This window comes from Mobula hypostoma, chromosome 6, assembly GCF_963921235.1.
Source record: "Mobula hypostoma chromosome 6, sMobHyp1.1, whole genome shotgun sequence".
Lineage (NCBI taxonomy): Eukaryota > Metazoa > Chordata > Chondrichthyes > Myliobatiformes > Myliobatidae > Mobula > Mobula hypostoma.
This window is the reverse complement of record NC_086102.1, coordinates 74,376,960-74,401,636: the sequence shown is the minus strand read 5'-3', so window position 1 is coordinate 74,401,636 and position 24,677 is coordinate 74,376,960. Positions and strand designations below refer to the sequence as shown.

The following is a 24,677-nucleotide window of genomic DNA, read 5'->3' as shown; positions in this document are numbered from 1 at the left end:
CCTGGCAATCAGTTTTCCTAAACTGTTGTGCAGTACACAAAAATGATTAAATCAAAATCAAGACTTGACATAACTGAATTGTTTAAATAGAACTCATATCAGTAGATTACAGCAAAGAGTCAATGAGGTCTGTTTGTAAGTAGAATTATCAGTTCAAGCCAATATATTATCACTGATATTTTTCTTTGTGCCTAAAGCATGCTCTTCATGGGATTATAATTACTGACTTTTAAACAGCTCAGATGAACACATTCTTTTTGTTGTGACCATATATAGATATGTTAGAAGAAAGAGGAAAAAATAAGATATATTACCATCAGCATAGCTTTAAACACTCTGCCTCCATACAATCGCAGGTCACTGAGAAACTTTAAGTAGTGCACCTTGGCTTGTAATGCAGAGAGCTGCAATTGAAAGTAAGGTATGAATTAAGGTAAAACACCACTTAAACGGTGATGATAAATGGCTGCCACTGAATGGCACCAAAACAAAATTAACTGCTTAAAAATCAAGCCTTTTCCCTTTCAAATCAGGTATCCAGATGTTCCCCTCAATATTGCAGTTTGCAGTTGGGCAAATGGACTCAGAATGGAAACACACTTATTTCACAGGAATTGACTGATCCAGAAGAAATTTTGCCAAAATACGGAATGAATGAGTTAGGGTTGAGTATGGAAGAATACAAAAGCAACTCCCAACTTTGAAACTATTCAGGAACTTCGTCAAAAAATGTCTGGTTCTTCACTGTCAAACATTGGTTTAGATATTAGCTAACATACGCTGGCAAAGATTTCCAGTGAGCAATAGCTGCTTCAAAGAACTGGAAACTGAGCCAGAAGACAATTCTAGTAATGTGAGGCAAGTGACTGCCAATTAACATAACAGATTTTTCATTTTCTTCTTCAGAGCACATCCGAATTCCATTATTGCTTTATTGCATACTTATTTCCCTTTAATTGAGAAATTTTATTTCCCAGTCAGTTATGTACTTAAAAAGGATTTAAAGGAGATTGACCAAGCAGTAATCCCTACTTCATATATCTACCAAAGCCAAGATGTAATATTTAATGCAAGGCAAAGCATTCTGCTAATGAAAAATTAATATTCCATTTCCACTTTATTGGAGATAATTGTATTAACAGCAGGTTCTGTCTTTTGCACATGCATTATATAATAGCATCATTTGAAATAATAGTATCAGAGTTTATAAAGAGTTTCATCTTTAGTAAATAATAGTTATAATTCATGGTGCAATGTTACCTTTTTGCCAGGAGGAACAAGATTTTGGTTTGTTTTCAGGATGTGGGTAAGTGCTTTCTTCACGTTCTTTTCTTTCATACTTTGTAAAACCATGGGAGGGAGGAAAGTGTCAAGGCCCCATTCTTTCCTGGAAGAGAACTGCATGTCAGACAGAGGGCAAGATTCGTTATTTCTGTTATCTCATTATTAATGTGTCAAATTATAGAAATGATGAGATTCCAAGATGGCTTTGGGATCCATGTCTATTGTAAAATCTTGTTCTTGCTTACTGCAGAAATAATCCAAGCATCAACAAAGGGAGCAAAATAGCACAGGTTTTGGAAATCTGAAAGCAAAAACAGAAAGACTCATCAGATAGGACAGCATGAATGGGGAGAGAGACAGAATTAACATTTCAGTGGAACTAATTTAAGTGAAAAGCTAACACTCTGAAAAGTTAAATCTGCTTCTCTCTCCATAGGTGCTGCGTGACCTGTGAAATGTTTCTGGTAGATTCTGATTTCATTAAAACCTAACAAGAACTGGGTAGATAACGTGCCACTGGTAGGTTAAACATTGAGTGACTTAAACATACTTTTTACCAGTTTTGTTGTTATACACTCAGCCTGGAATTAAACCAGATTGTGCAATATGCCTAATATTTTAAGGAATCACTGGGCCCAATTCTGCAGTTGGTATAACTGTCATGAGGAAAATGTTAATAAGGTGGACATTTCTGGTAACTGGATAGATGAAAATCAGTATGCTGCGCTATGAAGTGGAAAGTTTTGATGATATAGAGATGAAACTCTACCAGAGTGATAGAAAAGTACATCACAGAAACAGACCAGACCTTCAACCCATCTAGTCCATGCTGAACCATTTAAACTGCCTACTCTCATCAACCTGCACCCAGACCATAGCCATTCATACCCCTCTCATTCACGTACCCACCAAAACTTCTCTTAAACTTTTAAATTGAACACACATGCACCACTTGCACCGGCAGCTCATTCCACACTCTTACTATCCTCTGAGTGAAGAAGTTTCCCCTCATGTATCCTTTAAACGTTTCACCTTCCACCCTTAACCCATGACGTCTGGTTGTAGTTCCACCCAACCACAGTGGAAAAAGCCTGCTTGCATTTATCCTATCAATACCCCTCATAATTTTGTATACTTCTATCAAATCTCCTTTCAATCTTCTACATTTCAAGGAATGAAGTCCTAACCTATTCAATCTTTCCTTCTAACTCAGGTCCTCCAGACCCGGCAATATCTTTGTAAATTTTATTAGTGCTCTTTAAAGCTTACTTACATCATTCTTGTAGATAGCTGACCAAAACTGCACACAATACTCCAAATTAGGCCTCACCAGCATTTTATACAACTTGAACATAACATCCCAACTCCTGTACTCAATACCAAATAAGAGAAAATATGCAGATGCTGGAAATCCAAGCAACACACACAAAATGCTGAAGGAACTCAGCAGGTCAGGCAGTATCTATGGAAAGGAGTAAGCAGATTAAGGGTCTCAGCCGGAAACGTCAACTGTTAACTCTTTTCCATACATATTGCCTAGCCTGCTGAGTTCCTCCAGCATTTTGTGCGCGTTTCTTGTACTCAATAATTTGGTTTATGACGGCCAAAGTGCCAAAAGCTTTTGTTACGACCCTATCTACCTGTGCCACTACTTGCAATGAAATATGGACCTGTATTCCCAGACCCCTTTGTTCTATCACACTCCACAGTTCACTGTGTAAGATCTACCCCGGTTGGTGCTACCAAAGTGCACCATCTCACACTTGTCTGCAATAAATTACATCTGCCACATTTCAACCCATTTTTCCAGGTGATGCAGATCTGTTGAGAGCTCTGAAGCTCTTCCTCACTGTCCACCACAGCCCCCAATCTTGGTATCATCCGTAAATTTGCTGATCCAGTTATCATGCAGATCATTGATACGGATGACAAACAACCACAGGTCCAGCACCGATCCCTGCGGCACACCACCAGTCACAGCCTTCCGGTCAGAGAGGAAACCCTCGACTGCCAGTCTCTGGCTTCTCCCACAAAGCCACATCATCTCACCTTGAATGCCGAGTGGCTGAGCCTCCTCCCATGCTTGGTATAGGATTATATATTTTATTTCGACTCTGAACTGCTGATAAGCCACTCACAGCTTCACAGGTACAGGTGAGATAGATGCTTGCATTGTTTGCACAGCTCGCAGGCTCCCTTCAAAAGAGTCCATGCTGTGCTGTTCCATTTTACAGTGTGTTCAGTAACAAGGCAGTGATCTTCACTATTTTTCAAGCAGGACCACTTGGGCTAAAAATCCTTCAATCTAAGAGCCACATTAACCACAAAACTAACATATTGCTTACTACTGAAATAATGAAAGCATTTTCTGAACAATTTGTATAAATAAATAAAGGGTGTTTGATTAATAAAACACACTCTCGGAGTAGAGGCACATCCATTTAGAATGGAGATGAGGAGGAATTTATTTAGCCAGAGAATGGTGAATCTGTGGAATTCATTGCCACAGGTGGCTGTGGAGGTCAAGTCTTCAGGTATATTTAAGGCAGAGGTTGACAGATTTTTGATTGGTCAGGGCATGAAAGGATATGGGGAGAAGGCAGGGGATTGGGGCTGAGAGCAAAAATGGATTGGCCATGATGAAATGGTGGAGCAGACTTGATGGGCCAAATAACTGAATTCTCCTCCTATATCTTATGATCTTATGGTCTGAAAGCAATACTGCCTTTATAAAAAGGGGAACTATCTGGAATTAGAAGAAATTATAAAATTAGCCTTTTAAAGAGTGATACTGCTTTTAATTAGATTTACTTATTGATGCACATTGCTGGTGGGGGAGGAGGGATTGTTACTTGCTGCCACTTATGTGCTGGGGGGGAGCTTTGGGGTTCTAACATTTAACTGTCATTCATTCTTTGTGGGCACTTCTCTGTTTTCATGGATGGTTGTGAAGAAAAAGTATTTCAAGTTATATATTGTATACATTTCTCTAACATTAAATGTACCTTTGAAACTTTTGTGCCAATGTACAGGAATAAGTACACATACATGCACACATGTGCATGTCTACTGTACATACAAGCACACGTGATATGTTTGCTTGGACACGGGTGTTCATTGCTTTCAGCCCCTGACACTTGTTGAATCAAAAATTGTTTGTTTTTGAGTAAGTTGAACTTCCACCCAATATTCTTTGTTCATCTACTTGTTGTAAACGGGAACCAGTCTTAAGTTCTTCATGAAAGTTGCAACCAATAATCAGTCTGAATTTAAAACAAACACCACTGTCTATAGAACACAATTGTTGGCTCACAGCATGAGGAGCTGACATTGCAAGAGAACCAGTGTAAGACAATGGTGTTATGCTAGCTGGCTCAAATCAAACCCAGACAACATTGGCTAAGTTATTTAGTTCAAGAAAGCTTGCAGACCAGATTTATACTATCCCTATCACATCATTTAGCTGATCTATTATTAGTTGGATGGTATGTGTACTCAAAGAGTCAGCTTCACAGCACTAATTATGATTATGTGGGAACTGTGTCCCCAGAACCTTTCCGGCCATTTGTGTGAAAAAGTGTAAAGTCAATCAAGTGGCAGAAAAACAGTATAAGAGCGCAGTCAGACTTTTTTTAGGAATGGAGTCCAGAAACACCAAGAAAAATGACAGAAAGATGGGGTAAATTAGAATTTGTTCCTCTGTCTTTGATTTTCACGAAGGACTTGGTAACCTGCCTTAATGACTCTCATCCAGTAGCATTTACATCCACTGTGAAGTGTTAAGAGAGGTTGTTAATGAAGCATTACAACTCCTGCTTGTGGAGCGACTCAGATCCACTCCAGTTTGCCTGCCATCACAAAAGGTCAACGTCAGATGCAATTTCTGTCCACTCAGCTCTGGATTACCTGGACAGTGAAGATGCATATATTAGGATGCTCTTCATTGACACAGCTCTCCATTCAATACTATTATCCCCTCAAAACTAATCAGTAAGATCTAAGTCTTGGGCCTCAATACTTCCTTATGCAATTGGATCTTCAATTTCCTCACTTGCAGACCCCAGTCAGTTTGGATTGGCAACAACATCTCCTCCACAATCTCCATCAGCACATGTGTCCCACATGAGCTTAGCCCCCTGCTCTACTTGCTTTATATGCATGCCTGTGAGGCTAAGTAAAGCTCCAATGCCATTTGTAAGTTTGCTGATGACACCATTGCCATAGGCAGAATCAAAGGTGGTGACAAATCAGCATATAGGAGGGAGACTGAGAATCTGGCTGAGAGATGCCACAACAACAACATCTCATTCAATGTCAGCAAAACCAAAAAGCTAATTATTGTCTACAGCAGGATGAAACCAAAGGTCCATGAGCCAGTCTTCATCAGGAGTTCAGAGGTAGAGAGAGACAGCAACTTTAAATTCCTCTGTGTTATCTTTACAGAGAACCTGTCCTGGGTCCAGCATGCAATTGCCATTCTTAGAAGTTTGTGCAGATTTAGCATGTCATCAAAAACTTTAACAAGTTTCTATAGTTACCCTGTGGAGACTATCCTGACTGGTTGCGTAAGATCCTGTTGTTGATTAAACGGGGGAAAGAAACTAAAAACAATAGTGGGTATTTTCCAGTCCATCAGAGGTAAAACCTTCATCACCACAGAGCACATCTATAAGGAGGAAACCAGAATCTATCATCAAGGGCCCCACCATCCAGGCCATGCACTCTTCTCGCTGCTGCCATTAGGAAGGAGGTACAGGAGGCTCAACCCCCATACCACCAGGTTCAGGAATTATCCCTCAACCATCAGGCTCTTAAACCAACGGGGATAACTTCAGTCACCCCAACACCGAACTGATTCCATAACCAATGGACTATAAAATGGCTGACATCTTGGGTCCAGTAGTTGTGCAGGCAAATACTAGTTGAAATTATAAATGTGTTAATAATATAGCAGAAAATATACCAATTCTTCTCAAATTGATGAATATTTTATTCTTTGTCAGAGACTGTAATGATGAAGGAATTGAATATAGAGTAGGATGCAGATTAGACAGACCAAACCCTGAAGTATAATCCTCCCACTTTGATACAACTGCAGACATTTCATGCTAAATTCTGATATTATTCAAGACGATGAACCAGGGGGGCTGACATGGAAAATTAAAATTGTCGGCATACATGGAAACAAGGTCCAGTGCCCTACTATGCAGTTCTGGCACAGAAATAGAGGATGGGATTAAATCAACACTAGAAATAGCTGTAAAGTCTTTACACCAGCTTGCCCCAGATCGCACTAAACTAGCATTTCTAATAGGAACATTGAAAGCTTCCCATTGGATTTGTATTATAACCAGACCAGCATCCAGGGCAACTGCACTGGGTGAATGAGACATACTGTACATATTCAGAAACAAGAAGACTATAATCAAGATAAAATGATCAGAGTGAAATTGAAATATATTTTACAAATATTATAACCATCTACAGCAACATCCTATCCACTGTGTGATGGCTGCTATTGAGGGAAGCAATTCCTACAGGAAACTGTAGACTCCCTTAATAAACAAGGTGTTTGATAAAAGAACCATCTCTATTTAGCTGGCCCATGTTCAACGTAGCAAAGCCTGATGGACGATGGTGATTTGTCATTGACTACATCATCCAGAATAAACACACAGAACCTAATTCCGTCCAGCAACAGTCATTACAACAAATTCAGTAAGGATTGGATCATAAAAACATATAAATCTTGCAGAAATCTGGCCAATGGCATCTGGTTACACCCATTTCTCACAAGTGACAGACATTACACAGCCTTCGCAGCACCCAATGCCTCACAACATTAGTGGACCAGACTCACACCAGGTTTTCAGAATAGTCCATAGATAGTCTGCAAGAATCATTCAGACTCTACAAGGAATATCAGACTTTTGTGCATATGTTCATGATGTATACTGCATAGCCAACACATTGGGCGAGCATTTAGCACAGGTTGAGGAGATCATTTAAAGGCTGATAGAAAGAAACTATTCATCATTGTCATTATGTGCTGTATCATATGATGTGGTTGATTAAGGTCTTATGATCATGATTATTCTTGGCAATTTTTTCTACAGAAGTAGTTTGCCATTGCCTTCTTCTGGGCCGTGTCTTTACAAGATGGGTGACAACCATTATCAATACACTTTAGCGGTTGCTTGCCTGGCATCAGTAGTTGCATAACCAGGACCGGAGATATGCACCAGCTGCTCATACAACCTGCTCCCGTGGCTTCACTTGATTCTGATTGTGGGGCTAAGCAGGTGCTACATCTTGCCCAAGGGTGACCTGCAGGTGAGCGCAGGGAAGAAGCACCTTATGCCTCCTTTGATAGAGATGTATCTCTACCCCGCCACCCACAAAGCTACATAATTTACATTAAGAAATCTCAGCTCTGTCGTACAGTATAATATTTCCTAGGCATGAGAATTGTCATTCAGGTATATGGTTTAACTCCTGAATCTAGACCAAAGTTTCCTCCAGTAGAATATCCAAAGACCATAAAAGCCTTACAATCAACCTTAGGCTTTTGAATTATACTAGAGTTTTCATATCTGACTACACGCAATTGTCAAAACGATTATAACTTTTAATTTTACCCCAGAAGATTATGAGGCACCAGAGAAATTGGTGAATGCAGTTCGGCAAGCAATAGACCTTTGGACAAGAGACCTATCAAAATCTCTTGTTCTGCTGAATTTGTACTTTTTTCAAAAATTGCTCTGTAGCTATTTGATATAATGGGTACATTATTGAAAAAAGAAACACAAACCCCCATACACTATACCTCTTATAATTTCCAGCTCTTATACTCAATACTTTGATTAATAAAGGCCAATGTACCAAAAGCTCTCTTTACGACCCTATCTACCTGTGACGCCACTTTTAGGGAATTTTGTATCTGTATTCCCTGATCTAATACAACCCTGATTGCTAACTCAGGCCAACAATGACCTACACCAGATAAAGCTCTCCTCAAGGAATTGAGACTGTATGGGAATTCAAGAGAAAGCAAAAGAACCTGACATGAAAGATTAGTCCTGACGAAGGGTCTCGGCCTGAAACGTCGACTGCACCTCTTCTTTGAGATGCTGCCTGGCCTGCTGCGTTCACCAGCAACTTTTATGTGTGTTGCATGAAAGATTGGATCTCACAAAAAGGGGACTAGGTCTTCGAAAAGAAATTCAATAAAAATAATTCTGACCCTATTTGATCCTAGATAGAAACCTCCTTGTCATACAACCCAGTTTATCAGTGGTAGGACTGTGGTAATCGAAACCGGGAGGGGAAACAAAACTGTCAGTAAAATTGTCTCCATTGATAACATCAAACCAGCCCCAGCAGGATTTATCCCCTAGAATGCGCAGAACCCTTATATTAGACCAGTATATGGGTCCACTACAGAACCCTTATATTAGACCAGTACATGGGTCCACTACAGAACCCTTATATTAGACCAGTATATGGGTCCACCACAGAATCCTTATATTAGACCAGTATATGGGTCCAGTACAGAACCTTACATCCCAAGGGGAAGAGGGGTGAGATGTATTGAAAAGATAAAAACACATGTTTAGATCTAAATATAAACATAAATATTCTATTCACTTGACGACGATCTCTTAGGCATATTGCCCAAGGATAATATACCTAAGACATGTTTTCAGAGTAAGAAAGACTCAAACTCCAGAAAAAAATGTTGCTCTTGTTGTACTCTACTTTTAATATTAGTGCTTATAATAACATTATTCAGTGCTGCCTTACTTACCATTTGCTCTTTAGCAGATGAGGTCGCATTTACTGTGCAAATTGTCTCACCTGGCTCGGTCACCTCAAAATTTATTGACTCTGAGAATATTAGATTAAGAAGACCTGTGAGCAATGATGATTCTAATTTAAATATCACCAAGTGGCCCATACCCCTTGGTCATTTGTGAACTACTATCCTGGAACCCTTAAAGCTTACCTCTGGCAAAGTGATTGTTTGCATCTACTTAAACATTCACTCTGACTGCATTGCAGACAAAATGAACATACTGTAGATACTTGGGAAGGCAAATAATCACTCATGGAAATAATATTGACACCTCAACAAAACTGAAAGATTCCAGCCCAGATACTGATGGTAGAGGAATCCCTCTACACTCGAATGGTTCCACTCACGGAAATATGACATTGAGACGATTAGATTAGAAAATACATTGTGGGGAAAAAACATTTTTTTTTAATGAAGACACTTCCCAATGAGACTGATATCTCATTGCATTTTCCCTTTATGGCCAACATGCAATGTATATGAACATACTAAGCAGAGAGCAGATGATTGCTCTCAGGATGAGGCTTTTCATTCTAGGATGAGGGAGATGTCTTCCTTTTTTAAAGAAAGGGGCTTCCCTTCCTCCACTATCAACCCTGCTCTTAAACGCATCTCCCCCATTTCACGTACATTTGCTCTCACTCCATCCTCCCACCACCCCACTAGGAATAGGGTTCCCCTGGTCCTCACCTACCACCCCACCAGCCTCTGGGTCCAACATATTATTCTCCGTAACTTCCGCCACCTCCAACGGGATCCCACCACTAAGCACATCCGTCCCTCCCCCCCCTGCATTCTTCAGGGATCGCTCCCTACGCAACTCCCTTGTCCATTCGTCCCCGCCATTCCTCCCCACTGATCTCCCTCCTGGCACTTATCTGTGTAAGCGGAACAAGTGCTACACATGCCCTTAAACTTCCTCCCTTACCACCATTCAGGGCCCCAAACAGTCCTTCCAGGTGAGGCAACACTTCACCTGTGAGTCAGCTGGGGTGATATACTGTGTCCGGTGCTCCTGATGTGGCCTTTTATATATTGGCGAGACCCGACGCAGACTGGGAGACCACTTTGCTGAACACCTACGCTCTGTCCGCCAGAGAAAGCAGGATCCCCCAGTGGCCACACATTTTAATTCCACATCCCATTCCCATTCTGACATGTCTATCCACGGCCTCCTCTACTGTAAAGATGAAGCCACACTCAGGTTGGAGGAACAACACCTTATATTCCGTCTGGGTAGCCTCCAACCTGATGGCATGAACATCGACTTCTCTAACTTCCGCTAATACCCCACCTCCCCCTCGTACCCCATCTGTTACTTATTTTTATACACACATTCTTTCTCTCACTCTCCTTTTTCTCCTTCTGTCCCTCTGAATATACCCCTTGCCCATCCTCTGGGTTGCCCCCCCCCTTGTCTTTCTTCCCGGACCTCCTGTCCCATGATCCTCTCGTATCCCTTTTGCCTATCACCTGTCCAGCTCTTGGCTCCATCCCTCCCCCTCCTGTCTTCTCCTATCATTTTGGATCTCCCCCTCCCCCTCCAACTTTCAAATCCCTACTCACTCTTCATTCAGTTAGTCCTGACGAAGGGTCTCGGCCTGAAACGTCGACTGCACCTCTTCCTACAGATGCTGCCTGGCCTGCTGCGTTCACCAGCAACTTTGAAGAATAGCAGCTAAGTACTTTGTTAACCACAGTTCTTCTGGCAAATGATCATCGGAAGTGATAGTCCATAACTTCCCTTTGGACCTGGAGGCAATTCGATGTGGCAGAACCGAGGCAAGGAGAGGCGATGGGCCTGTTTCCAAGAGAGTGGAAGAGTGTGAAAGGTTGGGCACAGGCCGAATCAAAGCCATGGGGTCCAGGTCCTAAAGTGAATTGATGCGACTGAACGTGATGCTTGGACAGAGATCTACAGGCCGAATCGAGGCAGTGAAGTCCAGCGTATTCAAGTGGAAGAACCCCCTGTTTGGATGGAGATTTAAGCGCCAGACCAGATTGAAAAGGTCAAGTATGATTGCTGCTCCACTATGTTTACATGGCTCTGTGCTGAACTATGGGTCTCCGACTCTCTTTGCGGGATTTGAGTTCAGAAACAGTATTTGCCCGTGGTTACTGTTTGCATGATTTTTTTTTATTGCACATTGAGTATTCGACGGTCTTTTTTATGGGTTATTTTATTCTTTTGTTATCTTATGGACATGTTTTTTTTAATTTGCTGTACATTGGGTGTTAGACAGTCTTTTTTCATATATATGAGGTTTGTTTTCCATTTTCTGTATTTCATGGCTGCCTGTTAGAGGGATCTCAAGGTTGTATAATGTATACATACTTTGAACTTTGCTTCCTCCACCATATAACTGGTTAATTTTGTGACAGGAACACAGAAATCACTCTGGTAATCAGGACTGTTACACAGAGAATGCTCAACAAGAGGAGATCCACTCCTTAAGAAACTGCAAGATGGAAGTCTGACTGAGCATTCAGGCCCACAGATAGTTCAAGGAATTATGGAGTAAGGAATTGGTTTTTTAATGACTGTCTCCACAATCTAGACACTTCGATCTTTGGGAAATTTAGGTTTTGTTTCCATCGGCCAAATGTGTTATTCCCCAATTATGATATTTCTATTATCTTATTACTCTACGTATCACTAATCTCAGTGCCTTTCTTGCTTTACAGGGCCATGTAATCCGCAATCTCGATACAGTTATCAAGCTCTTTCTTATAATTTATACCAGAGCAGCAAGCTGAGAGACTGAATCTCCTTTATTGTATTAATTCTGCTGCTTAATTCATGCATAGATATAATTTATACATAAGCATAAATACACATCTGGTAATATTTCCAGCAAGACACATTTAAATATACACCCCACACCATGGGAAATGAGCGGTCCTTGAAATGTAAATAATTCAGTATTAAAGAATACCAAACATCAATTGTGTTGCTTGCTATTAAGAAGGGAAATGGCTACTATATCTCTGAGATACAATGCTGACAATTATAATTATGGAGAATTGGTCAGAGCGAAATATATTTCTCTTGTTGGAACAAGAGAAATCCAACAAGAGAAATATATTTTGCTATGAACAATTCTCCAGAGAACTTGAAAAATCAGTACATCTGTTGCTATTTTCTGATGGAAATGAGAAGTAACATCCTGTTGATATTTGTTGCTTGATATGGTGAACTTTTGATGGAGTTGTGGATTACCATCAAAGATCACACATCACTAGAATTCTTATTTCAAATCAACTGCAGCATCTTGGGCAATGATATCATTATATTTTTTTTTTGCCAAGGCTGATTTGACAATTTTGGCAGTTGATTTTTTCATCTATTTTTTTCTGTCTAGGGCCACATTGACAAATTTACATTTGACACAATCAGTGATATTTCACTGAGACATACAATATACATAAAAAGGTTTATCAGATGCAGGGAGAGGATGTTTCCTCGGCTGAGGAATACAAAACTGGGTAACACACATCAAAGTTGCTGGTGAATGCAGCAGGCCAGCATCTTTAGGAAGAGGTACAGTCGACGTTTCAGGCCGAGACCCTTCGTCAGGACTTCGTCAAAACTGGGTAACAGCATCAAAATAGGTGGTAGACTGGTTAGATCTAAAATGTGGAGAACTTTCTTCACTCTAAGAGTGATGAATCTTTGGTACTTAAAAACAGAAGAGTTAACGGCTGCATCCAAGCCAGACAATTATAGATATTTGGACTGCAAAGAAATCAAGGGATGTACAATTAGGAGAGGATAGTGCAGTAAAGAAATTCCTGGAAGATTAGCTATGATCTTGTTGAAAGTGGGGAAGGCCTAAGGGTCTGAATAGCCAATTCTTGTTTCCATTTCTTGAATATGTCCTGACTGTGTGCGTAGTAACTATCAGTACTAATTCGACAGAACCAATGCATTTTAATAGAGTAAATCTATTGCAGTTGAAACCTGCTATATGATTGTCAGTCTGAAGAAAGATGGGGGGGTCACCACACTGACAGAATAGACTGTATAATCTGCTCATCAGTTTCAAGAAACCTCTATTAAAGTTAGATAAATATGAAACTACAGACGCTGGAATCTGGGGCAACAAGCGACCAGCTGGAAGAACTGAGCAGGTCTAGCAGTATCTGTGGGAGGGAAGTAATTGTTGATGTTTCAGGTTGAAACCCTGCATGCTGATGCAGTTTATGATGCAAAACATCAACAATTCCTTTCCTCCGACTGATGCTGCTTGATCCGTTGAGTTCTTCCGGCAGTTTGTTTGTTGCTCCATTAAAATTAGACTTGCTTCCAATACTTAAATGTTTTGCAAGTGATGGTCTGAACAGGAGGTAGAAATGACCAATTAAAAGAACAAGACATAGATTATAAGACACAGGCAGTGAAAAGACATTTTAATTTCACTATAGTTACTTCCAATCTTTCTCATTGATTGGTGTTCATTTACTATTCTCCCAGTGCATTATGGAGTGCTTCAAATTGTTATCAACACCAATTTTATTACTTACTCTATGTATTTGAGAGAGACTTTCTGAGATTGCTTGGTGCTGACAGTCAAGATGTACATCTGTAAAGCAGCCAGTCGGAGAGCCACATCGTACTTCAGCTCAGGCCCAAACCTCTCCTGCACCACATCATTGCAACTCTGCAGGAGAAACAGTGGGGGAAGAAATGTAACCAACCAGTATGCCAATGAATCCCTTTGACTGCAATCTGACCGAGATAATAAGCATGCTTCAGGTCTGTGGGCTCTGATTTGTAGTACTATTGTAACTGCTATACTCTTCATGCTTGCAGCATTTATTTCATTACTTTTCTTCTTCTCCTTTAAAAAAAGATCTATTAAAGCAAATAAATGGTACAGAATGGTTATAGAATTTTACATGAAGATCACATATCATTCTAATTTAGAGTCACACATGTTACCCTGGTGTACAGTCTATAGCAGGAGTGTGGAAAGCTGTGAGAAGATCAATGTTTTGATCACCTTCTTGATTCTGCACAGTCCATGGACACAGTTTGGTTCTAATCTCCAGAATCAGGAACTCTGAAAGATCGGTTTTCTAACAGGAGGAATGGTTTCCACTTCCCTCTCTTTGCTTGCTCCATTTGTCAGGAGAATTAAACAGAAACGTTTTTTGTGAGTGGATTCTGGTTAGTTGGGACACATCTATACCAATACATTTTGGTCCAATTAGCGGCTACCCCAATTAGTCGAAGTTTAGGAAATAGTTAAAGAGGTATAAAAAATAAAAACTACCATTTAACTGAGTAATAAATTATGTACTTAAGCAACATACAGAACAAATTAAAACACTATCAATACTGCTACAGTACAATAAAACTGTATATTATTTCCTAATTGTTATCACAAAGGAACTTATTCAGCGTACCTGTTCGTTTGATTGACTGTGAATGAACAAAATCAGTGCAGACACCTATGCCTTCATATAGACTGCCTTCATACAATGCTGTCAATGATTGCATTCTCCAAATGTACATGTTCGTTGTAACATTCAAGATGATTGTCAATATCTTCAATTGTCAAGTCTTCACAGATGTTAACTTGTTAAAGTAGTGAAATAGTTTCATTTTCACTCCAGGCTGTTTCTGGCATCTCCAAGCCTGAATGCTTGAAACTGCAGTGTGCAAAACAGTTCTGAATTGTCTTACTGCTTATTTCTCACTATCAGTGACAAAAATCACTACTTTTTGAACAAAAGCACACACAAATGATGCTATTTAAAAACTGTTCATTCTAATCACGGTATAGTGTCTCACAACCACACAAGTGCACATATCTGACACTAATTGGAAACTGTTCAGGAAAAGTTCATTTATTTGGGACACTATGACACATAATTGGGACAGGAGGCTGTTCCTGAATAGTTTCTAACTTCAGTGGCATGCACATATGTAGTTGTTAGACACTACACTGTGCTTACAGCAAACAGTACAGAGTCAGTAGTGTGTGTTGCAGTTCAAAAGCAATGATTTTTATCACTGATAATTGGCAAGAAATAAGCAGCAAGGCAGTCCTGAACTGTTTTGCGGAATGTGGTTTCAAATATTTAGACTTGGAGATGCCAGAAATGGCCAGCAGTAAAAATGAAACAATTTCACTACTTCAACAAGTTAGAAACTACAAAGAATTTGAAGGTATCGACAATCATCTTGAATGTTATCATGAAGATGAAGATATAAGAACCCCCTAGTACCACCACGAAGACCATCAAAAACTCGATTCCTTGTGCATTTATCAATATTTGTTCCCTGATCAATATCTCTAAAGCAAATTATTTGGCCAGTATCAAGTTGCTATTTGTGGAAGCTTGCTGTGTGCAAACTGGCTGTCTTGTTTCTGTTATCACAACATTTTAAAAAGTGCTGCAAAGTGTTCTAAAAGTGAGACAAGACATACTGAATAACCACAGATCTCTCTTCCTCTCTCCTTTTCTCACTCTCTCTTTTTTCCTTCCTCAGTTCTGATGGTTAATGTTGTCAGTATCAGCTTTCTTTTATCTTGCAATTCTGAAACCTTACCCTGGCACCTGACAACCAAAAAACGTTTAAATAATACTCTGGAAGAAGACACTAATGGACTCAGCACAAAGGATGGAACCATGTAATACATCAGAAACTAATAGTTCAGTATTAGAGTATGAATACACTGCATCGCACACTTACCTGAACATACAAATACTCAAAAGCAACTGCATCTCTCCGTAGCAAATCAATAGGATCCTTTGGGACAAAGCTGATCCGGAAAAGACACTTCATCTTGTGGGATCCTGGTCTCTGTGTTACCTAAAGCAAAGTAATAACAGATGAAGGCCCCCTGGACAGAGTCCCCATTGTTATCTTTAAGGGCTGATCGGGCCTGGGGTGAGGATCACTGAAGCATCAAGGGCAGTTACCAATTATCTGTATCAGATATAAAGTTGACAGCTCAGTATTTTGAATCAGACAGAGATCTCAATGGCAGGGAAATGTTTCGTATCCAGTTTCATTTAAATCTAGGTAAATCAACTGTAATTGAATTCTCCCTCCATTAATGTAATTCTTAAGTTTGGGCACTTGACACAGTCACTTTGTCAATTGGAGACAATACACTCAACCCAGTCATATCCCTGTAAATAACCAATGGTAACTTGAGCCATTCCAATGTTACTATGTGTTACTGTGCACATTCTTGAAGTACCACGTCTTATCCCATAATTGTTCCTTGTGCACTTGGACAGGTGGAAAAAAGTGAAAAACGTTTTCAATAAATGAACAAAAAGCTGCAGGTGCTTAAAAGTTGAAATAATAAGAGAAAGTGCTGGGAACACTCCAGTCAGAAGAATCCTTGTTAAATCCATTTCCCTTTTCACACCAGCTGTCTTGCCTGCTGGCTATTTCCAACAGGGTCTGTTTTCATATGAAAAATATTCTCTTTTGACATAAACTATTACATAACAAGTTTTGGCATTCTGCATGCAACATTCAGTACAGCCAACGTTTATTAAGGCAACCAATCCACCGTTTGATCTGGTTCTGGGGCGATGCTATTGGGAAAGAAATGTGGTTTGATGTGCAGTGCTCGATCAGACGCTGAGCACAGTAATGTTCTTGAACGTGCAAACAGACCATATGCTGAAGAATCATTCCACTTTGAAAACAATTCAGACTGGACCAATCAAATCTTGCATGTAACCTTCATGCTGGTCATATACAGTTTTACTAATATTTATTTGAGATCCCACGTTGTCAGTGATAACTCCAGGCATTTATAATAAGTTTTTTGTAATAAAGTGCCAAAGACACTTTGCAGGAACATTATCAAACTAAGTTTGACAACAAGACATAGGGGGATAATAGAGAAGATGACCAAAGATTTGGGCAAAGAGTCAGTTGTTAAGACAGTCTTAATGGACTGAAAATTTATAGAGAGAAGAGGACCTTTAGAGAGGGTACTTGAAATTTGTGACTGAAATTATGGTGATGAATAGTGGAGCATTTGAATTTAGAAATGCACAGAATGAAGAATCTGCAGCAGGAGGAGATTACAAAGGCAGAGTGAGTCAAGACCAGGGAGTGATACTACAATAAGTGAAAGAACTTTGCTTAACAAGGAGCCAATGCAGATCCAAGAGCACAAGGGTGATGGAAGTACTGACACTTGGAGCCAATTGGTCACATGCATTTGTCACATGTACATCGAAACATATAGTGAAATGAGTCATTTTGCATCAATGACCAAAACTGTCTGAGGATGTGCTGGGGCAGCCCACAAGTGTTGCCATCCTTCCGCACCTACATAGCATGCCTACAACTTGCTAACCCTTACCCACAGGTCTTCAGAATGTGGGAGGAAACCAGAAAACCTAGAGGGAACCCAGGTGGTCATGGGGAAGACATACAACTCTTTACTCACAGCAGCAGTGTGAAATGAACTAGGTTGCTGGCACTGTGAAGCATTATGCTAACCACTGTGCTAGTGTGCCATTCTACGATGCTGCTATGACCCCCACTGATGCTGTGATTGACACCATGAACCCCATCAATGGTGGAATGAACTCTTATCGATGGAGAGGAGCTTCAGCTGCTCGTGAAGTGGAGACAATGACAGAGTTGGTGGTGCTACTGAGGTGGAACTAGGCAGATTTAGTGATGGTGCAGTTAAGCAACCTAAAGTTCAGCTTGCAATCACGTGTAATACTGAGGCTGAGAGCAACATGAATCAGTTCCAGTACTGCCCAGAATTTTACAGTTGCCTTCAAAGGCGTACTGAATAGTCATGGCTGAGATCTTTGGAGAGGGTCTTTGGCTAGTGACGGTGGGAAAGGAACTAGGTGTGTATGACAGAACAATGAATGGAGGATAGGGGTCTAGCAAGTGGTGGGCATGGAGGATGAGAGGGTCTGTGTTCTTGGCACTTTCTCAAGCTTTACAGTTGCAATGGAAGCCTCCTTCTGTATGAGTAGCCAGGAAGCGGGTAAGTCATTCATTCACCACCGCAAGTCTGAGAAATGGCGTTGAGTAGTATGCTGGATATTGTTGCATGTCTACAGCCTCTTCTAAGTGCTAAGCATCATACTTACGGGGGAACTTAAATGGGACTCACACCCTTTATGATCCAATCATTAATCTTTCATTTAACCTTCATGTTTTATTGTTTGTAGAAATTAGATTGCAGTGCATTATAATGAGACAGCAAGCCACTCTCTGGGCAAGTTTGAGCTGAAAAGTTGAGATTGCACTTTGAGACCAGGTGAACCCCAGGGCCAACAGAACTGCCATTAAACCTTAATTCTAGAACAGGATTTTTCGGAGATAACTTTCTCCACTCAGTTGTTACTTCACTAAAACGTCGAAACCATAACATTACGACTAAGCTTACCAAGTATAATGTCCATTGTTAACTAGGTGAAAGTTATTCTATTGATGCCCGACTTGGGCAGTACAGCCTCTGGTTAAATCTTGTTATTTAGAATAGTGCACAATGATCGGAAGGACTGCATAGCAGTAAAAGGTGTAAACGATATTTTAAATACGCGCATTGCAAAAATATATTGGTTAGAGCAAGCTGAGTAAAAATCCACTGGACAGCTGCTTTCAGGCCAATAACCAACTAGGTGTAATGTTTTAGAAAATGCCAGAGGAATTTACTGTTATTACACTTATTGGTTGATCACGTGTTCACGTGGCATTCCTACAACTGCAATTTTAATCTTGTTAAACAATATCCAGTGCACAACTTACAGTAAATCATATACAAAGAGACATAAAGGATTTTAAGTGTTTGCCTGCTTAAGTACCAAAGGCACATTTGTTTTTTAAAAAACACTTTGTATTTTATTCAAAAGCATTACAGCTTACTCAACTGGTAATACTTTTTTTCTGAAAGAAGTAGCTTGAGATTAATGTGTGAGGGCAGAAGTTCCACAAGTGCTCTGTGTAATTTTAATAAAATGTTAATGAAATAAATGTAAAGGAAAAGGAGATTTTACTACAAGGTCCATGAACTTATACTTTATTGTCAGCAAACAATTGATACTAGAGCATACAATCATCACAGCGATATTTGATTCTGCACTTTGTGCTCGCTGGAGTACAACTCGATAGTAAATATTAAAAATTTAAATTATAAATCATAAATAGAAAATAGAAAAGGGAAAGTAAGGTAGTGCAAAAAAACTGAGAGGCAGGTCCGGATATTTGGAGGGTACGGCCCAGATCCGGGTCAGGATCCGTTCAGCAGTCTTATCACAGTTGGAAAGAAGCTGTTCCCAAATCTGGCCGTAGGAGTCTTCAAGCTCCTGAGCCTTCTCCCGGAGGGAAGAGGGACGAAAAGTGTGTTGGCTGGGTGGGTCGTGTCCTTGATTATCCTGGCAGCACTGCTCCGACAGTGTGCGGTGTAAAGTGAGTCCAAGGACAGAAGATTGGTTTGTGTGATGTGCTGGGCTGTGTTCATGATCTTCTGCAGCTTCTTACGGTTTTGGACAGGACAACTTCCATACCAGGTTGTGATGCACCCTAGAAGAATGCTTTCTACGGTGCATCTATAAAAATTAGTGAGGGTTTTAGGGGACAGGCCAAATTTCTTTAGTTTTCTCAGGAAGTAAAGGCACTGGTGGGCCTTCTTGGCAGTGGACTCTGCTTGGTTGGACCAAGTCAGGTCACTTGTGATATTGACCCCGAGGAACTTAAATCTTTTGACCTGTTCCACTTGCGCACCACCGATGTAAATGGGGTCATGCGGTCCGCTACTCCTTCTGAAGTCAAAAACCAATTCCTTCGTCTTGTTGACATTGAGGGATAGGTTATTGTCTCCGCACCATGCCACCAGGTTCTTAATTTCCTCTCCGTACTCAAACTCATCATTACCCATGATACGGCCTGCAATTGTGGTGTCATCAGTAAACTTATATATGAGCTTTGTGTTGCTCATACACAGAGGTACATGGACTTGCACATAAGCATGGCCTCTGGTTAGTGTTGGCCCCTCTGGCAAAGCAGGCCTTCAAAGCCACTGTGATGCCTGATTGTTTGTTACTAATGGGCAGTCAGCCTGATCCAGTTTTAGTACTGAGAAACAATCTCAGATAAGTCCCCTTCAAATAGGCTAGATATCCCTTGCAAACGAAGGACTTTCAGAATACAAACCATACAATGCTCACTTTTTATGCATACTTGCACCTCTTGTGATATAAAACTTTGAAGCAACCGACCCAAACGAAGCTTCACATAATGCTCGTAAAGCTATTAATTAGTAAACTTGGGTGCACAAGAGAAGGATAGCTCCACTTGTAGGGGAATCAAGAGCTAGGGTCAATGTTTAAAAATTAATTGCTGTATATTTAACGCAGAAAGGAGGTGTTTTTTTTCTTTTAGTTGGTCTTGCGTCTTTGGAACTTCAGTTTACCATCATGAAAGCTACTGTTTACTGGGGTTGAGAAGGTTACATAATGGCAGGTTGAATAACTTGGTTATGGTGCTATATTTGGAAGATTAAGGAGTAAGTTAGGTGATAAAAATGTAGAAAATGCAAGTGGGGCAGATACACAAAATGGAAGTACGTAATCAACATATGAGTGAGTCAATTAGTACTAATATCAGAAAATACTTCTTAATGTAACTGTTACAAGGGCAAATCACTACACAGATATTGGAAACCTGGATAATGGACAGAAACACAGAAATACAGGACCACTCTCCATTGCACATCAATGCCTCTGCCATGGAGAGAGTGAAGAGCACTTATGGATGATCTAGCCTGGACCCACTATGCCTCCTCATTAGTCAAGAAGGCACAGCAGCGTCTACACTTTCTGAGGAGATTGAAGTGTGCCAGGCTCTCTACCCCCATTCTAACATCTACAGGAGCACCATCGAGAGTCCCCTGTCCAGCTGCATCATTGTGTGGTATGGATGCTGGATAGAAAACCCTACAGAAGATAGTAAAAACTGCCCTGAGGATCACCAGGGTCTCCCTCCTCCCATTTGTGATATTTACTGGGAGTGTTGCAGATGAAAGGCCTGAAGCATTGTTGAGGATCCCTATCAACCATCTGACAATCTCTTTGACCCACTACCATCAGGAAAGAGGTACAAGAGCATCAGCACTTGGACTGCCAGACTGGGTAGCAATTTCTTCCCTCAGGCTGTGAGACTAATGAATACACTGCCACCCCCGACGTCTCATCACTAGGGCACAATGAAAGGGATGATGGAAATCCAGTGTAGAAATTCATTCTCAATGTATTAAGCTGAAGGCACAATGGAGAAGTGGTTACATGGTACACAATAGCTTGAAAAAGGGTTCAGCCGCCACAACTATTTTCACATTTTACTGTCTCAGTTTCTAAATTTAAAATATATTCAAGTAGGATTTGTAGAGGTAAATTACAGAACATTGTGCATCACATCAAGTCAAAAGAAAAGTGCTGAAACCTGTCAACAATTTACTAAAATTTAAAAACCAAAATTATGAGGCTGAAAAATTATTCATCCCCTTTGTAATTACTGCACTAACTTTCCTCAGGTGCAATACTATATTACCTTACCAAATAACATAATATGTTGGCGTAGAAAATTGGAGGTTCACCAGAATAACTATCTCCCTTCTCTCTCTGTAAGGTCCAACAGTCCGGAAGATTTTCAACAGACCAAATCAAAATGAAGACAAAAGAGTGTTCAAGGCAAGCCAGGGAAATGATAATAGAGAAGCACAAATCTAGGGAAGGGCACAAGACCATCTCAAAGGTATTGAGCATACCTCAGAGTTCAGTGCAGTCAATCGTGAAAAAGTGGAAAAAGTATGAAACCACAGCCTCTCTGCCTAGGTTAGCTCTTCCCTCTAAGCTTAGCCACTGGAGAAGAATGGCACTTTACTTTACTTTATACTTTATACTTCATTGTCGCCAAACAATTGATACTAGAACGTACAATCATCACAGCAGTATTTGATTCTGCGCTTCCCGCTCCCTGGATTCCAAATCGATAGTAAATATTAAAAATTTAAATTATAAATCATAAATAGAAAATAGAAAAATGGAAAGTAAGGTAGTGCAAAAAAACCGAGAGGCAGGTCCAGATATTTGGAGGGTACGGCCCAGATCCGGGTCAGGATCCGTTCAGCAGTCCTATCACAGTTGGAAAGAAGCTGTGCAAGTGCACTTGTAAAAGGCTACTGTGATGTCAACAGTCACTCTCAGTGAGCTGCAAAAATAAGTGGCTGAAACTGGAGATGGAGATGAAGTTTTTCATGTTTTACAATTTTCCCTGTTTCTTTTGGGTTCTACTGTGAAGAATGTTGCAGGTGATTCACAAACCAAAATTCTCAGTTAAATTGATCAAAATCCCTGGTAGTAACACTCATTTATGTGAATACTGCATTGTTTACAGAGTATCGCTGTTTCGATTGACTTGATTCATGGATATTCATGTACGGTTGAATGTCAATTGAACTTGAAGAAAGGGTTGGAGGCTGAGTACTTTTACAACACATTATATTCTGCTAGTGAATTCAATTCTATGGTGGAATGAATTAGACGACAGAACATTCAGACTCATGAACCAATGGTCTCTTTCATTCACCCTTCTGCACATACTCTTCACTCTACCTCCTCACTTATTCTGCTATTGTCAGTCTACTGATGACATTACAATCTCTACATGTGCTAATCATTGTATTTATTGTTGCATTTATTACTACCATTTATACTGTTTACTCCCTGTTACCAGCTATACTGTGATCTCATGCAAACAGGGAATTTCATTGTACCCTAGTGCATATGGTAATAAACGAGGCTACAATATGCAGTCTCAGTGCATGCTTGGTCCATGCAGCTGAAATCCAATTCCTACTTTTTTGAACATAGTTCATCAAAACCTATGGATATTTAAGCAGAGTAGATTTTTGTGTTTGTTAAGAATTTCAAATGGGGAGAGAACCAAATTGATGTATCTACAAGATCTGATGAAATGATAAAACAAGTTGAACTGTCGATCCAATATTCTTACTTCAGGTGTGATTTTCTCTGCTAAGATCCAAATAGCATGTGAGCTGGTAGTTAGTCTCTGTTATGATGAAAATGGGAAAATAGCTGTAAAGGATATGGTTCCAAGGTATTCTATCCTGTTGATCCATGTAACAGCTGTGTTTCCAGTCAGCCACTTCTGATGCGATAGCGATGCTTCTCGCACATTTGCAATGACGAGGGTTTTCTAATATTAATCTTTACCTTTACAAAACAACGGTTAAGTTTTGTAACTTCAAAACATCAAACTAATTCAAAGGAAAACAGGAGCGCCAAGGGATGCGAGTCTTAGTTTACTTTAAGTGAGACGTGCACTTATCACGTGGTAGCATTATGATGTATGCAGTTCGCGTATTTTTACCAATAATGCAGTTATATAAGCAACAAAGAACGCTTCATCACACAATATATTTACAATATTTCTCAAATATTACTGAAATATTGAATACACTACACTCCTCTCTGCTTAGCTATAAACTCCAACTCAATATAGAATGTATCTCAACTATATACACAGCATCTATATAATGCAACTACTATATACAGACATCCACAGCATAGTAAATTTTAAACTGTCTCATTCAGACCAGGCCTAAACATTTAATCGTTGTGGAGGTTTTCTTACTCTTGTGGGATAGCGTCCTTCCTGACAAAGGGAATCACTGCTTGGCAGGTGAGACTTGTGGCTGTGAAAACAATCTCAGGTTCTGGGGTCTTCTCCATGATTGTTGCAGTAATTGATTCTGAGATGGCAGGAAGTGGTTCTGACAGCTTTGGACATCTTTATTCTCCTTCCTTATCCTTCTTCTAGTTGATGCATCTTGATCTTGAGAAGGTTTATTTAGTTCACCGGAGTATTTCTTATTAATCCTTCTATTGCTCCCTTTATGATCTGATCTCTTCTCTTGGTTTCCACATCCACAACATCATCTGACAAATCCTCTGTATTTGCTTTGGTCTTTGCATCTACTTATACAAGCAGCTTTTTTTGTCTCCCACTTGAACTTCATGCAATAACCTGAATGCACGCAGAGTAGATTCTGGTTCTTTATACACACAAAGGACGAATGCTTGCAACTTCCCTGAAACTCCTTGAACTCTCTTCCAGCTTAAAACTATCCCCATTTTGCAAGCAACTGCCTGGTTAACTTATCAGAAGCTTTCGCAGATATGTTGCCTACAAAAACTGCTGTAGTCAGGTCACGGCTTTTGTTATTTTCACACTTCCTCTGAGCAGCATGGCCCTTCCTTGGTCCGATATGCTTTCCAACCAGAGGCACAGAGTATGGCATTAACACCTGTGAACTATCTGTTGCGAAATGGTTCATGGTGTTCAGCACGGAGACAGTTGTGGCATCATCTGCTACCTTTTTACAATTTGCTTTCAGACTCCACTTCTGGGGCTGTGGCATACGAATGATGGACAGATCTCCAATCAAGTTGTAGTTGTCTCAGCCTTTCAAGTCCCCACAAAGTTAGCCCTCCTGTTTTTACCACA

At 40.2% G+C, this 24,677-nt stretch overlaps 1 protein-coding gene across 3 annotated transcripts in view; it reads right to left on the bottom strand.

The window, feature by feature from the left end:
* frmpd4 (FERM and PDZ domain containing 4) overlaps nt 1–24,677 on the bottom strand; it is a 739,421-nt gene that overhangs the window by 27,474 nt on the left and 687,270 nt on the right. For all 3 annotated transcript variants that reach the window (XM_063051001.1, XM_063051003.1, XM_063051002.1), the window contains exons 9-12: nt 15,843–15,962; nt 13,664–13,800; nt 1,261–1,387; nt 315–404 (exon numbers count right to left, since the gene is read on the bottom strand). In XM_063051001.1, the coding sequence (XP_062907071.1) occupies nt 315–404; nt 1,261–1,387; nt 13,664–13,800; nt 15,843–15,962 (474 nt within the window). The remainder of the gene's footprint in view (nt 1–314; nt 405–1,260; nt 1,388–13,663; nt 13,801–15,842; nt 15,963–24,677) is intronic.